This window comes from Hypanus sabinus, chromosome 5 (genome assembly GCF_030144855.1).
Source record: "Hypanus sabinus isolate sHypSab1 chromosome 5, sHypSab1.hap1, whole genome shotgun sequence".
NCBI classification, from domain to species: domain Eukaryota; kingdom Metazoa; phylum Chordata; class Chondrichthyes; order Myliobatiformes; family Dasyatidae; genus Hypanus; species Hypanus sabinus.
In genome coordinates, this window is record NC_082710.1 from 145,047,146 (window position 1) to 145,063,715 (window position 16,570).

General features: G+C 44.2%; 1 protein-coding gene across 7 annotated transcripts in view; it reads right to left on the reverse strand.

The window, feature by feature from the left end:
* The window catches only part of nalcn (sodium leak channel, non-selective), a 181,785-nt gene that overhangs the window by 26,819 nt on the left and 138,396 nt on the right, over positions 1 to 16,570 (reverse strand). For 4 of the 7 annotated variants that reach the window (XR_009512315.1, XM_059970506.1, XM_059970505.1 and 1 more), the window contains 4 exons: positions 14,879 to 14,998; positions 12,470 to 12,618; positions 11,559 to 11,652; positions 8,969 to 9,101 (listed from right to left, as the gene is read on the reverse strand). Coding sequence is in view for 4 of the 7 variants with exons in the window: in XM_059970506.1 (XP_059826489.1) it covers positions 8,969 to 9,101; positions 11,559 to 11,652; positions 12,470 to 12,618; positions 14,879 to 14,998 (496 nt within the window). In the remaining 3 variants the exon portion in view is untranslated. Of the gene's footprint in view, positions 1 to 8,968; positions 9,102 to 11,558; positions 11,653 to 12,469; positions 12,619 to 12,901; positions 13,299 to 14,878; positions 14,999 to 16,570 lie in introns of those variants that run through there. The other 3 variants (XM_059970507.1, XR_009512316.1, XR_009512317.1) reach the window with 3 other exon arrangements.

Here is a 16,570-nt window from a genome sequence, read left to right on the forward strand (position 1 = left end):
ACCATGTTAGGATGCTCTCTACTGCGAATCTGTAGAACGACGTGAGAAGTACATAGTGCAACTCTGTTGAGCCTCCTCAGAAAGTACTGGTGTTGGTGAACTTTCCTGGTTGTGTAGGATGTGTTCTGCTACCATGAGTGGAGGTGTGCGATGTGCAGTCCCAGGAGTCTGAAAATGCAAAGTCCTGATGTAAAGAGGGGTGTGAGTTCTCCTGAAGCTGATAACCATCAACATGTCTTCTTGACGCTGAGGAAGAGATTACTTGCCTGGCACCAGGCCTCAGGCTCTTCTATCTCCTCTCTGTAGGCTATTGTTGGTAGTGAGCCCCATTAGTGAACTTGACAATGTGATTACTCGGGTGTTTGGCTGTGCAGACACCTGTGAGCAGAGTGTACAGCAGTGGGCTCAGCACACAGCCCTGGGGGCGCCGTGTTGAGGATGTTGGGGAAGGAAGAGTGGTTGTGCATCCTGACCATCTGCAGTCTATTGGTTAGGAATCCAACGCCCAGATGCAGAGTGGTGTATTTCGACTGAGGAGTAGGAGTTCGTTCTGTGGGACAATAGTATTGAATGCTGAATGGAAATCAGATAACAGCATTCTAACATAAGTGTCCTTGTTTTCTATGTGTGTCAGGGCCAATGACACACATTGAATGACAGATACTATCACATCTGTCGTAGAGCAGTTCTTTCAGTAAGTATATTGGAGGGTGCCCAATGTGGCAGGAAAGGAGTTTATGATGTGTGTCATTACCAGCCATTCAAAGCACATCATGATGATTTGCATCAGTGCCACAAGGCAGTAGTAGTTTAGTTTAGAAGGAGTAGAGTTCTTTGGTACGGGAAGTGGGGTGATGGATGGTGACTGATTAGGGACAGCTGAAGTACTTAGGGACACAGATTCCTAGGCAAATAAGACTAAAAAAAAGAAGGGCTGTGGCTGTGTAGGAGGGAAGGGTTAGATTGTGGAGTAGGTTTCTGTGGGTCAGCACAACACAATGGGCCAAAGGGCCCTACTGTGTTCTACTGTTCTATCTTCTATTAGTTTTGGTGCTGTAATGGGGTACACATGATTATATGGTGAAACGTGGAAGAGGTGTACAGTTATTAATCCCAGGAACTTAAACTCTTCCATGTTCACCTTAGACATCATTTAATAGCAAGTAAACACAAATGAATTTTTAAGAAAGATTACATATGATCTCAACCCTATATCCATGTAGACTGGGTTATTCCATGGCTAATATCCCACTCTGTGTGAGCATAAGTGATCTTATCCACAGAATTTTGATGTAACTCTCCTCCTTCTACATTTTTATGGGGAAACACTGAGTGGGTGAAGTTGCAGCACTCTCTCTATCCTCGGTCTTTAAATGCTCTGCATTCTGATTAAATTTGTTTGGTGTATAATTTGCTGTGAATCATTCAGACCATCCCATTTCCAGCGCAGTGCCTGACTGTGTTGCCACCTGCTTTTGTTGACATGTTGATGTAATCCGTATGAATTCAAAACAAATGCCTTTTTTTCTGTTGTGCTTATCAGGTCTCAGTAGAAAGAAATGGTTGCACATTTCTCCAGCTGCTTCTCGTCAATGTTCTGAGGCCAACAAAGTACTTTGAAAGTTAGTCACTTGTGCAGGAAGCATAGCAACTAAACTGCGCAGTAACAAGACAATGACTGAATCATTTGTTTTTGTGATTTTGATTGAGAGGGACCACAAGTACATTCCTGTACTACCCTGAACATTGCCAATGTTAACCAAGACATAGAACTTAGAATAGTACAGCACATTACAGACCCTTCGGTCCACAATGCTCTGCCAACCCTCAAACCCTGCCTCACATATAACCCCCCACCTTAAATTCCTCCAAATACCTGTCTAGTAGTCTCTCAAACTTCACTAGTGTGTCTGCCTCCACCACTGACTCAGGCAGTGCATTCCACGCACCAACAACTCTCTGAGTAAAATAACTTTCCTCTAATATCCCCCTTGAACTTCCTTCCCCTTACCTTAAAGCCATGTCCTCTTGTACTGAGCAATGGTGCCCTGGGGAAGAGGCGCTGGCTGTCCACTCTGTCTATTCCTCTTAATATCTTGTACACCTCTATCATGTCTCCTCTCATCCTCCTTCTTTCCAAAGAGTAAAGCCCTAGCTCCCTTAATCTCTGATCATAATCCATACTCTCTAAACCAGGCAGCATCCTGGTAAATCTCCTCTGTACCCTTTCCAATGCTTACAATTCCTTCCTGTAGTGAGGCGACCAGAACTGGACACAGTACTCCAAGTGTGGCCTAACTAGAGTTTTATAGAGCTGCATCATTACATCGATTCTCTTAAACTCTATCCCTTGACTTATGAAAGTTAACACCCCATAAGCTTTCTTAACTACCCTATCTACTGTGAGGCAACTTTCAGGGATCTGTGGACATGTACCCCCAGATCCCTCTGCTCCTCCACACTACCAAGTATCCTGCCATTTACTTTGTACTCTGCTTGGAGTTTGTCCTTCCAAAGTGTACCACCTCACACTTCTCTGGCTTGAACTCTATCTGCCACTTCTCAGCCCACTTCTGCATCCTATCAATGTCTCTCTGCAATCCTCTACACTATCTACAACACCACCAACCTTTGTGTCGTCTGCAAACTTGCCAACCCACCCTTCTACCCCCACATCCAGGTCGTTAATAAAAATCACAAAAAGTAGAGGTCGCAGAACAGATCCTTGTGGGACACCACTAGTCACAACCCTCCAATCTGAATGTACTCCCTCCACCATGACCCTCTGCCTTCTGCAGGCAAGCCAATTCTGAATCCACCTGGCCAAACTTCCCTGGATCCCATGCCTTCTGACTTTCTGAATAAGCCTACCGTGTGGAACCTTGTCAAATGCCTTACTAAAATCCATGTAGGTCACATCCACTGCACTACCCTCATCTATATGCCTGGTCACCTCCTCAAAGAATTCTATCAGGCTTGTTAGGCACAATCTGGCCTTCACAAAGCCATGCTGACTGTCCCTGATCAGACCATGATTCTCTAAATGCCCATATATCCTATCTCTAAGAATCTTTTCCAACAGCTTTCCCACCACAGATGTAAGGCTCACTTGTCTATAATTACCTGGACTATCCCTACTACCTTTTTTGAAGAAGGGGTCAACATTCGCCTACTTCAACCCTCCGGTACCATTCCTGTGGACAACGAGGACATAAAGATCCTAGCCAGAGGCTCAGCACTCTTCCCTCACCTCGTGGAGCAGCCTGGGGAATATTCCATCAGGCCCCGGGGACTTCTCCGTCCTAATGTATTTTAACAACTCGAACACTTCCTCTCCCTTAATATCAACATGCTCCAGAACATCAACCTCACTCATATTGTCCTCACTATCATCAAGTTCTCTCTCAGTGGTGAATACCGAAGAGAAGTATTCATTGAGGACCTCACTCACTTTTATCTCTAATTGGTCCTACCTTTATTCCTGTCATCCTTTTGTTCTTCACATAATTGAATAATGCCTTGGGGTTTTTCTTTACCCTACTCACCAAGGCCTTCTCATGCCCCCTTCTTGCTCTTCTCAGCCCCTTCTTAAGTCTTGCTATCCTATATTCCTCAATAGACTCATCTGATCCTTGCTTCCTAAACCTCATGTATGTTGCCTTCTTCCACCTGACTAGATTTTCCACTTCACTTGTCACCCATGGTTCCTTCACCCTACCATTCTTTATCTTCCTCACTGGGACAAATTTATCCCTAACATCCTGCAAAAGATCCTTAAACATTGACCACATGTCCATAGTACATTTCCCTGCAAAAACATCATCCCAATTCACAACCACAAGTTCTAGCCTTATAGCTTCATAATTTGCCCTTCCCCAATTAAAAATTTTCCTGTCCTCTCTGATTCTATCCTTTTCCATGATAATGCCAGGGACCGCTGATCACTGTCCCCCAAATGCTCACACACTGACAGATCTGTGACCTGACCCGGTTCATGACCTAATACTAGATCTAGTATGGTATTCCCCTTAGTCGGCCTGTCAATGTACCGTGACAAGAATCCATCCTGGACACACTTAAACTCTGCCCCATCTACACCCTTGGAACTAATCAAGTGCCAATCAATATTAGGGAAGTTAAAGTCACCCATGATAGCAACCCTGTTATTTTTGCACCTTTCCAAAATCTACCTCCCAATCTGCTCCTCAGTATCTCTGTTGCTACCAGGGGGCCTATAGAATACCCCCACTAGAGTAACTGCTCCCTTCCTGTTCCTGACTTCCACCCATACTGACTCAAAAGAGGATCGCGCTACATTACCCACCCTTTCTGCAGCTGTATTAGTATCCCTGACCAGTAATGCCACCCCTCCTCCCCTTTTCTCCCCTCTCTATCCCTTTTAAAGCACTGAAATCCAGGAATATTGAGAATCCATTCCTGCCCTGGTGCCAGCCAAGTCTCCGTAATGGCCACTACATCATAATTCCATGTATGTATCCAAGCACTCAGTTTATCACCTTTGTTCCTGATGCTTCTTGCATTGAAGTACACACACTTTAGCTCTTCTACCTTACTACCTTTATACCCTTTATTCTGCTGCTCTTTCCTCAAAGCCTCTCTATATGTTAGATCTGGCTTTACTCCATGCACTTCTTTCACTACTCTATCGCTCCAGGTCCCATCCCCCTTGCAAATTAGTTTAAACCCTCCTGAACCATGCTAGCAAACTTACCAGCAAGGATGTTGCTCCCCCTCAAGTTCAGATGCAACCTATCCGATCTGTACAGGTCCCACCTTCCCAGAAGAGATCCCAATGGTCCAAAAATCTACAACCCTGCCCCCTGCACCAACTCCTCAGCCACGCATTCAACTGCCATCTCCTCCAATTCTTACCATCACTATCACGTAGTACTGGTAGCAATCCTGAGAACACCACCCTTGAGGTCTTGTTCTTCAGCCTTCTGTCTAGTTCCCAAAACTCACCCTTCAGGACCTCATCCCTCTTCCTGCCTATGTCATTGGTCCCAACATGTATCACGACTTCTGGTTGCTTTCCCTCTCGTACCAGGATGTCATGCACCCGGTCAGAGACATCCCGGATCCTTCTCACGTATCAGAACTTCTGGTTGCTTTCCTTCTCGTAACAGGATGTCATGCACACTTTGTCAAGACATGTCACCATATGTCAAGACATAGGAGTGTTATCAAGTGGGAGAGAGGAAGACATAAGACATATGTCAAGACATAGCAGTGTTATCAAGTGGGAGAGAGGAAGAGGGGGAGAGGGAGAGGGAGGAGGGTGGAGGGGAGAGGACGAAGGGATCAAAGTAGAAGAATGAGAATGGAGGGAGTAAATTACTAAAGCTTTGAGCAGGTTGGGAATCTTTACTGGAGTGGAGGAGAATGAAAGTTATCTTGTCAAGGAATATATAGTCATGAAGATACAGTTTTTCCAGGAGAGGGGAATCAAGAACTAGAGGGCACAGGCTTAAGATAAGAGGGACGGGATTTATTAAGAACATTGGAAGCAACTTTTTCACCCAGAGGAAGTGGTTGAGACAGATACATTAAAAAGTACTTGGACTGGTATCCAGATATCTAATACTAGAGAGCATGCATTTAAGGTGAGAGGGGCAAGTACAAAGGAGGTGTGGGGCAAGTACAAATTAGATGTGTGGGGCAAGTCTTTTTTATAGAAGACAGTGGTGGGTGCCTGCAATGCACTGCCAAAGGTGGTGATAGAGTCAGATATGAGGCACATGCATTTGCAGAGAATGGACATTGTGTAGGCAGAAGGAGCTAGTTTAGTAAGTGTTTAACTACCAGTTTAATTAGTTTGGGACCATATCATGGGCTGTACTGTTGTATGTCTTACGTCCTATGTTCTACCCCAAGTCAAGAACTTGGGAGAAAAACTCATTACATCAACTCCTGACACAAGAAAAATCTGCAAATGTTGGAAATCCAAGCAACAAGAATGCTGGAGGCAATCAGAAGGCCAGGCAGCATCTATAGGAAAGACTGAACAGTCAATGTTTGGGCTGAGCAGTCCTGATGAAGGGCCTTGACCCAAAATGTTCACTGTTTACTCTTTTCCGTAGATGCTGCCTAGCCTGCTGAGTCCCTCCAGCTTTTTGTGTGTGAAGCCTGCATCAAGTCCTGACTAGGTTTCTCTAGAGTGAGCAATACAAGAAGTGGGTTATGTTAGTTGTGAAACTAAATAAGCAGTTGTGTAACTAGTTAAAGAATTTTGTTTAAAAGAAAATAGTGAATCTTTGAGTTGTATTCAGTAATCATGATTAACATGGTCATTAGGCAAACACATTGCCTGGTGTGTTTTACCAAGTTCTGCAATTGATTGGCAACAGTAAAGAGGTAGAAGGTACAAACCCCATTTCCAGAAAAGTTGGGATATTTTCCCAAATGCAATAAAAACAAAAATCTCTGATAAGTTAATTCACGTGAACCTTTATTAAGCTGTCAAAAGTACAAAGAAAAGATTGTCAATAGTTTTACTAACCAACTTAATTGTATTTTGTAAATATACACAAATTTAGAATTTGATGGCTGCAACACACTCAACAAAAGTTGGGACAGAGGCATGTTTACCATTGTGTTACATCAGCTTTCCTTTTAATAACACTTTTTAATCATTTTGGAACTGAGGATACTAATTGTAGTAGATTTGCAATTGGAAATTTTGTCCATTCTTGCTTGATATAAGACTTCAGCTGCTCAACAGTCCGTGGTCTCCGTTGTCTGATTCTCCTCTTCATGATGCGCCATACATTTTCAATAAGAGATAGATCTGGACTGGCAGCAGGCCAGTAAAGCACACACATTTTGTGTCTACAAAGTCATGCTGTTGTAGCCCGTGCAGAATGTGGTCTGGCATTGTCCTGCTGAAATAAGCATGGACATCCCGGGAAGAGACGTCGCCTTAATGGCTACATATGTCTCTCTAAGATCCTAATATACACATCAGAGTCAAAGATATCTTCACATACCTGCAACTCACCCATGCCGTGGGCACTGATGCACCCCCATACCATCACAGATGCTGGCTTTTGCACCTTTCACTGATAACAATCAGGACGATCATTTTCATCTTTGGCACAGAGAACTCGACGCCCGTTTTTTCCAAAAACTGGCTGAAATGCGGACTCATCTGACCACAGCACACGGTTCCATAGTCTTTCGGTCCATCTGAGATGAGCTCGGGCCCAGAGAATTCGCTGGTGTTTCTGCATAGAGTTGATGTATGGCTTCCTCCTTGCGTAATACAGTTTCAAGTTGCATTTCTGGATGCAGCGACGGACTGTGTTAAGTGACAATGGTTTTCCGAAGTACTCCTGAGCCCAGGTGGCTATAATTGTCACAGTAGCATGACAGTTTCTTAGGCAGTGCTGCCTGAGGGCTCGAAGATCACGCGCATTCAACAGTGGTTTCTGACCTTGCCCTTTATGCACTGAGATGTCTCGGAATCTTTTCACAATATTATGTACTGTAGATGTTGAAAGACCTAAATTCTCTGCAATCTTGCGTTGGGAAATGTTCCCTTTGAACTGACTATCAATTCTCTCATGAATTTTGGCACAAAGGGTTGGCAACGATCCATCCTTGCTTGCAAAGACTGAGCCTTTGATGGACGCTACTTTTATACCCAGTCACGATACCTCACCTGCTACCAATTAGCCTGCTTAATGTGGAGTCTTCCAAACTGGTGTTATTTGAATATTCTGTGCACCTTTCATTCTTAATTTTTAACTCTGTCCCAACTTTTGTTGAGTGTGTTGCAGCCATCAAATTCTAAATTTGTGTATATTTACAAAATACAATTAAGTTGGTCAGTAAAACTATTGAAAATCTTTTCTTTGTACTTTTGTCAGTTAAATAAAGGTTCACGTGAATTAACATATCACAGATTTTTGTTTTTATTGCATTTTGGAAAATATCCCAACTTTTCTGGAAATGGGGTTTGTAGATTCCAGATGTTTGGTCCCAGGTGGCTGAAGGATGCTGGCAATAAAGCAATTAAGAATCAGGGGTGAATAAGGGGCCTGAACTAGTGAAGGCAGCATCCATCACTAAAGACTTTCATCATCTAGGCTATGCCCTTTTTTTGTTACCACTATCAAAGACGAGGTACAGGGGCCTAAAGACCCATACTCAACAATTCAGGAACAACTTCTTCCCATCTGCCAACAGAACACTACTTCACTATTGTAGACACATGTTCTGCAGATGCTGGAAGTCTTGAGCAATGCACACATAGAATTCTCGAGAAACTCACACATCAGGCAGCACCTTTGGAAGGGAATAAACAGTCAACACTGTTGCCCGAGACGTTTCAGTTCCTGATGAAGGGTATTGGCCTAAAATACTGTCTTTAATTCCCCTTCACAGATGCTGTCTGACCTACTGATTTCCTCCAGAATTTTGTGTAACTACTTTGTTATTCCTTTCTTGTATTATTTATTGAATTTATAATTTACAGTAATGTTATGTCTTTGCACTGGACTGCTGCTGCAAAACGACAAATTTCACACCATTTAAGTCAGTGATAATAAACCTGATTCAGATTCTACCCAGAATAAAGAGAAATGTATCATGATTTGATTTTTATGGACAGTATGCAAGACTAAGCTTTTCACTGTACCTTGCTTGCAACAAATTTAATAAACCAATTCCAACTTCAGAAACCTCAATGAAAATCTGAAAACAGAGGCCTTTGGAATATAGTACAACCTTCATCATATTGAGGCCTTCCCCCATTTCATAGCCAACACTGCAGTATGATAAACCCTCTCCTGGACATGGCTGATACTATCTGCAGTGTGCTCCACTCCAATTGCGAGGTGTTTGACTTACTGGGAACCCCTTTGCAAGGATAAACCTCAGCAACACCTGGACCATGGCCCTTCATCGCCTAGTTCGCCTAGTTCACCTTGGTTTCAGGCCGACTTACCAACAAGCAGGTTTAACATGATGTATGCAATGATGACGTAGAAGGAGCAGAAGTACATCAGGGCACCAGCATAGTTACCACAGTCCGTCTCCCAGTAGTTCTCATCGCTGGGAGTGCAGAACGGTGGTTGGACCTGAGGAAGAATTACAAGACGCATTGAATGGAGCTCCCAGGAATGAGCCCCATGCATCTTTTCTCATTTGTCCCCACTCTCATCAATTCCACCTAGATTCCACCCTTCACAACATACTGGTGGCAATTTGCAGTGACCAACTAAATCTCCCAAGCCACACATCTTTGGGATGTGGGAAAGACTGGAGCATCCAGGAGAAAGCCATGTAGTTGCAGGGTGAATGTGCAAGCTCCACGTGCAGATAGAGTTTGAGGTTGGGACTGAACCCGGAACTCTGAAGCTGTGGGGCACAGCTTTACTAGCTGAGCCACTGTGCCACTCTAAATCAAAACTGAGCGGAAAGATCGGAAAAGTTACAAAAATGCAGCTCTCCCCAGTTTTCTCTATTTTTCTCTCATTTCTGGGAATATCACTAGGGTTGGGAGACAAGACAAGGACCAATTCAGGGGCCACACATTCCCTACCCTATTTCAGTCTGTGCGTGACCCACACCATGTTCAGGAATGGTAGGATCCCAGACAGAAAGCTGCTCATTCAAAGGACAAACAGAAATGTAGACAAAGACCAATCAGTCTCTTGAGCCTGTTCATGTACTCAACCAAATTATGGTTGATCAACTCCATCTCCCCACCTTAATTCCCAATCCCCAAACCCAACACAAATAAATCAGCCTCAGACTGTCAGGTGATCCTGGTCTTCCAACCCCACTAAGCTTCCACAAGTTCTTGGGGCAGGTTGTTATAGAATCTCATTGTACTAAATACTCCTCAGCAGAGAAAATGGCTTTGAGTCATAGTCAGAGCAATGCAGCATGGGAACAGACCCTTTTGCTCAACGTGTCCATGACAGCCAAGTTGCCTACTCAAGTGTGTCCTATTTACCCAAGTTTGGCCCATCTCCCTCTCAACCTTGCCCATGCATATACATACATGTTATAATTGCAAATATTGTAATTGTACTCTTCGCCATCACTTTTTCGGGCAGTTTGCTCCACATATCAACCACTTCTGAGTGAAGAGATTTCCCCTCAGGCCACTTTAAAAACTTTCCCTTCTCAGTTTAAACACATGCACTCTGGTTTTTGGTTCCCTTTCCCTGGAAAGAATGACTGTGCATTCACCTTTGCTCAGCCCCTCATGACTTAATATACCTCCAAGGTCACAACTTATTCTGCCACACCAAGGAATAAAGACCTAGCCTGACCAAACTCTTCCTATAACTCTAGCCCTCAAGTCCTGGGAATGATCTCATAAATCTCTACAGTCTCTCCAGTTTAATGATGTCTTTCCTGTAACAGGGTGACTGAAACTATACAATACTTCAGCTGTCTCGCCTTACCTGTTCCTCCATTATCCTATTCTTCCTGCACATCACAAGAACATTAAGGAGAATCATTGAATAAAAATTCCATCTGAGATTGCATGCTGACAAGTCATTACTCTATTTTCGGGGGATCTCATTGAAACCTATTGAATGTAGAAAGGGTGAATGTGAAGAGGATGTTTCCCATAGTTGGGGAAAGCTGGGACCACAGAGCCTCAGAATACGAGGATGTGCCTTTAGAACAGAGACGAGGAGGAATATCTTTAGCCAGTAGGTGGTGAATCTGTGGGATTCACTGCCACAAGCAACTGTGGAGGCCAAGTCACTGTTGCAGCACGATAGCGTGATGGTTAACACAGCGCTTTAGCGTACCAGCGATCTGGGTTAAATTCCCGCCACTGCCTGGAAAGAGCTTGTACGCTCTCCCCACGACTGCGTGGGTTTCCTCCGGGTACTCTGGTTTCCTCCCACAATCCAAAGACCTATCAGTTAGCAGGTTAATTGGTTAATGTATATTGTCCTGTGATTAGGCTAACATTAAGTTGGGGGTTGTTGGGGGTTGCTGGGTGGCATGCTTGAAGGGCAGAAGGGCTAATTCTGTGCTGTATGTCCATAAGTAATAAATAAAATAAAGGTTATGGAGAGAAGTCAGTAGAGTGGGATTGAAAGGAATAATAAATCCACAGGTGATGGGCCGAATAACCTAATTCTGTTCCTATGCCGTGGTCTTACTGTCTGTATTTTTTGATTTCTACTTCTTCTGTAATTACCCTTAGAGGGAGTCATAGCCTCACAGTCACACAGCATGGAACCACATGCATGTCAACCACTTAGATCAATTCAACATTAATTCCAATTTATTCTCCCCATGATCCCATACCACTGTCTACTTTACACAGAAATAATTTACAGAAGCCTCAGCAACACTTTGTACATCCAAACTGATTGAGCTTTGCTACATTAATCTACTCAAACCTTTCAGACTACTATCACATCTTCCTGTAATCCGTTACAAGGCTGCAATAGGACTGTACACGTATAAGCCTGGGAAATCTGTGCCAAGGTCAAAGGCAGCCTGGCTAACAGTCTTTAGGGATGCCTTTGACCCTGGGGATGTGGTGTTTCTCCACTCACCATGCAGTCGTGCATGATCTTATTCCAGTCTTCCCCCGTGACAATGCGGAACAGGACAGTGATGGCTTTACCAGCAGAGGAGAAGTTTGCATGTCTGTGTGGGAGATAAGGGGCAACTGGGCAGTTAGCATCAGGGTGCCAGACTGAGAAATGACCTGGATCAAATAAACGAGCAAAGCTTTGAAATCAGACCACACACCAGGCAAGTTAAAGCATTACTCGGTATAAAACATGTAAGATATTTTTCCTTAGGAATATAGCTTCTGTCACTATTGGGGGTTAAATAGATAAAGGATACAGAGACAGGGAGGGGTTGGACTGGAGGGGTTTAAAGCAGCAGAGCAGGGTATGAGGGCTGAAGAGACAGAGACAGGCATAGTGGCCAGAGGTGATTATAAAGAAGCGTATAGGCGCCAGAGGGGATTACATAGATAGGAAGGGGTGGAGGTACTAGCGGGGCATTACAGAGATGAGGAGGGATATAGGGGTAATGGAGGTTAAAAAGTCAGACGGGATGTGGGGGAAGTACAGCGACAAGGAGGGATAAAGAGGGCTGAAGAGAGTTACAGAGATAGGAGGGAAGTAGAGGTTTTCAGAGACAGGGGTGTAGGGGTCAGAGGAAGCAATGGACAGGAAGGTGTGTGGGGTGAGAGGGGTTTAAGAATGAGGATGGGTGATAGTGGGGTCAGCATGCAAGGCAGAGATGGGCAAACAGGCCTTGTGGGCTGCAGGGGCTTTGCTGATATATACATATAGAGGCACACTAATGCTGTTCCCTACTGGGACTCTGTCTGTACCCCAGAGACAGTGAGAAGCTTTGTGACTTGCCACAGAAATAGTTATCACTCTTTCAGCCCACAGCAGTATTTATAAAAAATGCCACGGCATCGCAAGGAGAGAGGTTCACACACCTGTTAATGTTCTCCCCGTACTTGACAGTTCCGAACAACACCACTCCAGCAAAGGCGTAGCAGATCAGGAGGAGAAACATGCCAACTATAATAAAAAAGCTCTTGTACATACTGACAACTACCGTCAGTAACAACATCTTCAATGTTACCTGCAACCAGATGACAAAGTGTCCTTACATCAATTGAACATATTAACTGATTACACCAGTTTAAAACGTTAAGCATTAAGTTGTGAAAGATTCACTCACTAGAAAATCTTCACACATCTTGACATTTATTCTAAGTATTCCTTGCACTGTTAACACTCACTGAATTAACGGTAAGTGAATTAGCTATCATAAATGGAGATTTATGAGTGAGAACCTTTATGCTACAACAGAACAGCAAAGAAATGAGACGCATTGAAAATGTTAATATGTTGTTACTGATGACCTCAGTTTGACCTGCAATAAGGACTGGCTCAACTCCTTGTCGAGATCGAACCTTTCTGTTTCTCCCGGGTCACGAGAGGCGATGGACGTTGCAAACCTCAGCACGACATCTCACCGCGGCCACTCAAACACATCGAAGCAAAAACAAAAAACACACACACAAAAATGAATGCAGTGAATGGGCATGAAGCAAAAAACACCATTATACACTCAACACGGGACAACAACAACAACACAGAACATGGCAAGAGATCGATGACGATGCAGAGATGCGTGGACACAGTTGCGATCTCCAGGCACTGTGCTCCTCGTGCGAACTGCGTACTCACGTGTTTCCCACAAATGGAGAAGAAGCGGAACACGATGACACAGGCGCCCATCATGTAGGTGTACTCGTTCTGAAAATGGGCCACAAGCAAGCTCTATGATTCAGCCTGAGGAGGATCTTGAGAGTAAGTCCGCTCACCCCAAGTGCCACCCGCTGTTTGTGGCCCCACACCAGTCTCCTCCCTCTCCTTCCAATCTCCCACCATATTCCATCCAGTTTCGCCTTAAATCCAACCCTGCTCTTGAGCTCCCTACCTCCCTGTGGGAGTGAGCTCCACATTCTCCCCACCCACTCAAAGTCTCAGCACACCCAGAATATTAGTGACACAGCCCCCTTCAGTCCAACTTGTCCATGCTGTGTTGCCCAGTGAGGTAGTCCCATCTGCTTGCATTTGACCCATTAGCCTCTGTCTCTCCCATCTATGTACTCATCTAGATTTTAAATGCTGTGAAAGTCCGCCTCAACCACCCTTCTGGCAACTCATTTCAAATATGTACCACCCCCTGCATGAAGAAGCTGCCCCTCATGTCTCTTTCAAACCTCTCACTCCATTTGTTTCTGTCACCCTGCTCCCTGGTGCTTTCAACCTGTCTGTGACTTTTGTAATCTTATCTACCCCATCAGGTCACCACTGAATCTCCCACATTCCAAAAGGATTAAGTCTTAGTTTATGTAACTTCTCCTTGTAACTCAGTCTCTCAGGTGCAGGCAAGTTTATGGTGACACACAAAAGATTTGCCCCAACCTCTGCCCATCTTTGTGCCAAAGAAAAAGAACTCAGTTTGGAGTTTAACTAGAAATTCTTGCATTTCCACAGCACCACTGAGGCCCACAATGCATGCCAAAGACCAGATATGCACATAGAAAGGTCCTACAGATAAATGAGATAATCACTCAATAATCAATCTTCAACGATGCCAACTGAGGGAGAAATATCAATCCAGGTGAGAAGCCTCGACTCATATCTAAAATCAGGTTCATATCTAAAATACATCATGTTTCAGATGGAAGATGGCACCTCTGATAGTGTGGTAGTCCCCCAGTAGAGCCAGCGCAGAGGTTTATGCTTAAGTTGTGCTTCAGGCAGAACAATACAGCACAATGCCAGCTCTTCAGCCTGCAATGTTGTGCCAACCTTGTGACCTACTCCAAGATCAATCTAACTCTTCTCTTCCCCAGAGCTCTTCCACTTTTCTTTGACCTGCTGTATGTGCCTAAGAGTCTCTTAAATGTCTCTAATGTATTTGCCTCTACCACCACTCCTGGCTACATGTTCCATGCACTTATCATTCTCTGTGTGTAAAATACCTACTTCTAATATCCCCCCCTTTACTTTCCCCAATCACCTGAAAATTATATCTTCTTGCCATTTCTACGCAAAAAAGATGTTGATTGTTCACTCTAAATCAGATCTACAAACTTCTGATTTGAACCCAAAACCTTGACTCAGGAAAGTGCGTAGTACACGGAGTCAGATGTTGGCATTCTCAAATATTTACAGGAAACTTTCAACGCAAAACTTTCCAATCAATCTGGCAGGAGCAGAGCTGTGAGCTTTCACGTGCTGAGCGTGGCCTGATTGAATTCTGTTCAGAAATGACATTTCTTAAAATCTGTTCAAAGGAGCTGGAGAAATCCCCTTTGACTTACAAGTAAAGCGAAGTGTAACACCACCCAGATCACACCCAGCGACGTCACCAGCAAGTCATAACGGTTGCGTCGGCTCTGCCAGAATCCAGAGGGGGACATGGCTGTGATCTTCATGGTCACCTGAAGGAAGTAGAGGCAGAAGCCCATTGAAATACAGGCAGCACGACAGAATAGCTGTTAGCATAACTTTATTAAAGCGCCCGCGACCCTGGTTCAATTCTGCCAAATTCTGTACGGAGTTTGCACGTTCTGCCCATGACCATGCAGATTTCCTCCCACATTCCGAATTCACACTGCTTAGGTTAATTAATCACATTTTTGCAATTGGGCGGTGCAGGCTCAATGGACCGGAAGAACCTGTTGTTAAAAATGAAAGATATGTAAGTACCATGTTACCAGCTTGTCCATGGAAAGAACTAGTGCAGTACAGATTCATTGGATTGGTTCTTGGAATAAGAGGACCCAGGAGTAGAGACTGAGCATCCTCTGCAGGTAGAATTTGGAGGACTGAGGGGGTAAATGTTCTGGGAGTAATGGATGGCTGCTGACAGACCACAAGACCCTAAGACATAGGAGCAGAATTAGGCCATTCAGTAAATTGAGTTTGCTCCACCATCCCATCATGGCTGATCCCGGATCCCACTCAACCCCATACACCTCGCTTCTCGCCAAATCCTTTTTATATTCTGACCGATAAGGTAATAGTTAACTTCCACCTTAAACATACCCACATGCTTGGCCTGCACCGCAGTCCGTGGCAAAGCATTCCATGGATTTACTATTTTCTGGATAAAAAAATTCCTCTTTACCTCTCTAAAGGGTCACCCCTCAATTTTGAGGCTGTGCCCTCAGGTTCTGGATACCCCCACCATAAGAAACATCTGTCCACATCCACCCTTATCTCGTCCTTTCAACGTTTAGTAGGTTTCAGTGAGATACCCCGCATACTTCTAAATTCCAGTGAGTACAGGCCCAAAGCTGCCAAACGCTCCTGGTATGTTAAACCCTTCATTCCCAGAATCATTCTCGTGGACCTTCTCTGGACTCTCTCCAATGACAACATGACCTTTCTGAGATATGGGGCCCAAAACTGTTGACATTACTCTAAGTGCGGCCTGACTAGTGTGAAGACTCAGCATTATCTCCTTGCTTTTATATTCTATTCTTATTGAAATAAATGCCAACATTGCATTTGCCTTCTTTACCACAAGCTCAACCTGTAAATTAACCTTCTGGGAATCTTCCATGAGGAATCACTCTGCACCTCTGATGTTTGAACCTTCTCCTCATTTCGATAATTGTTCCTTTTAACAAAATGCATCCATACATTTCTCAACACTATATTCCATCTGCTACTTTTTTTGCCCATTATTCCAATTTGTCTAAGTCCTGCTGCAATCGTATTGCTTCCTCAGCACTACCTACCCATCCAGCTATTTTCATATCATCCGCAAACTTTGCCACAGAGCCAACAACTCTATTATCTAAATCAGTGACAAACAATGTGAAAAGTGGCGGTCCCGATACTGACCCCAGAGGAACACTAGTAGCCAACCAGAAAAGGCCCCTTTTATTCCCACATGCTGCCTCCTGCTTGTCAGCCATTCTGCTATCCATGCCAGTATCTTTCCTGTAATGCCATAGAATTTTATCTTGTTAAGCAGCCTCATGTGTGGACATTATCAAATGCCT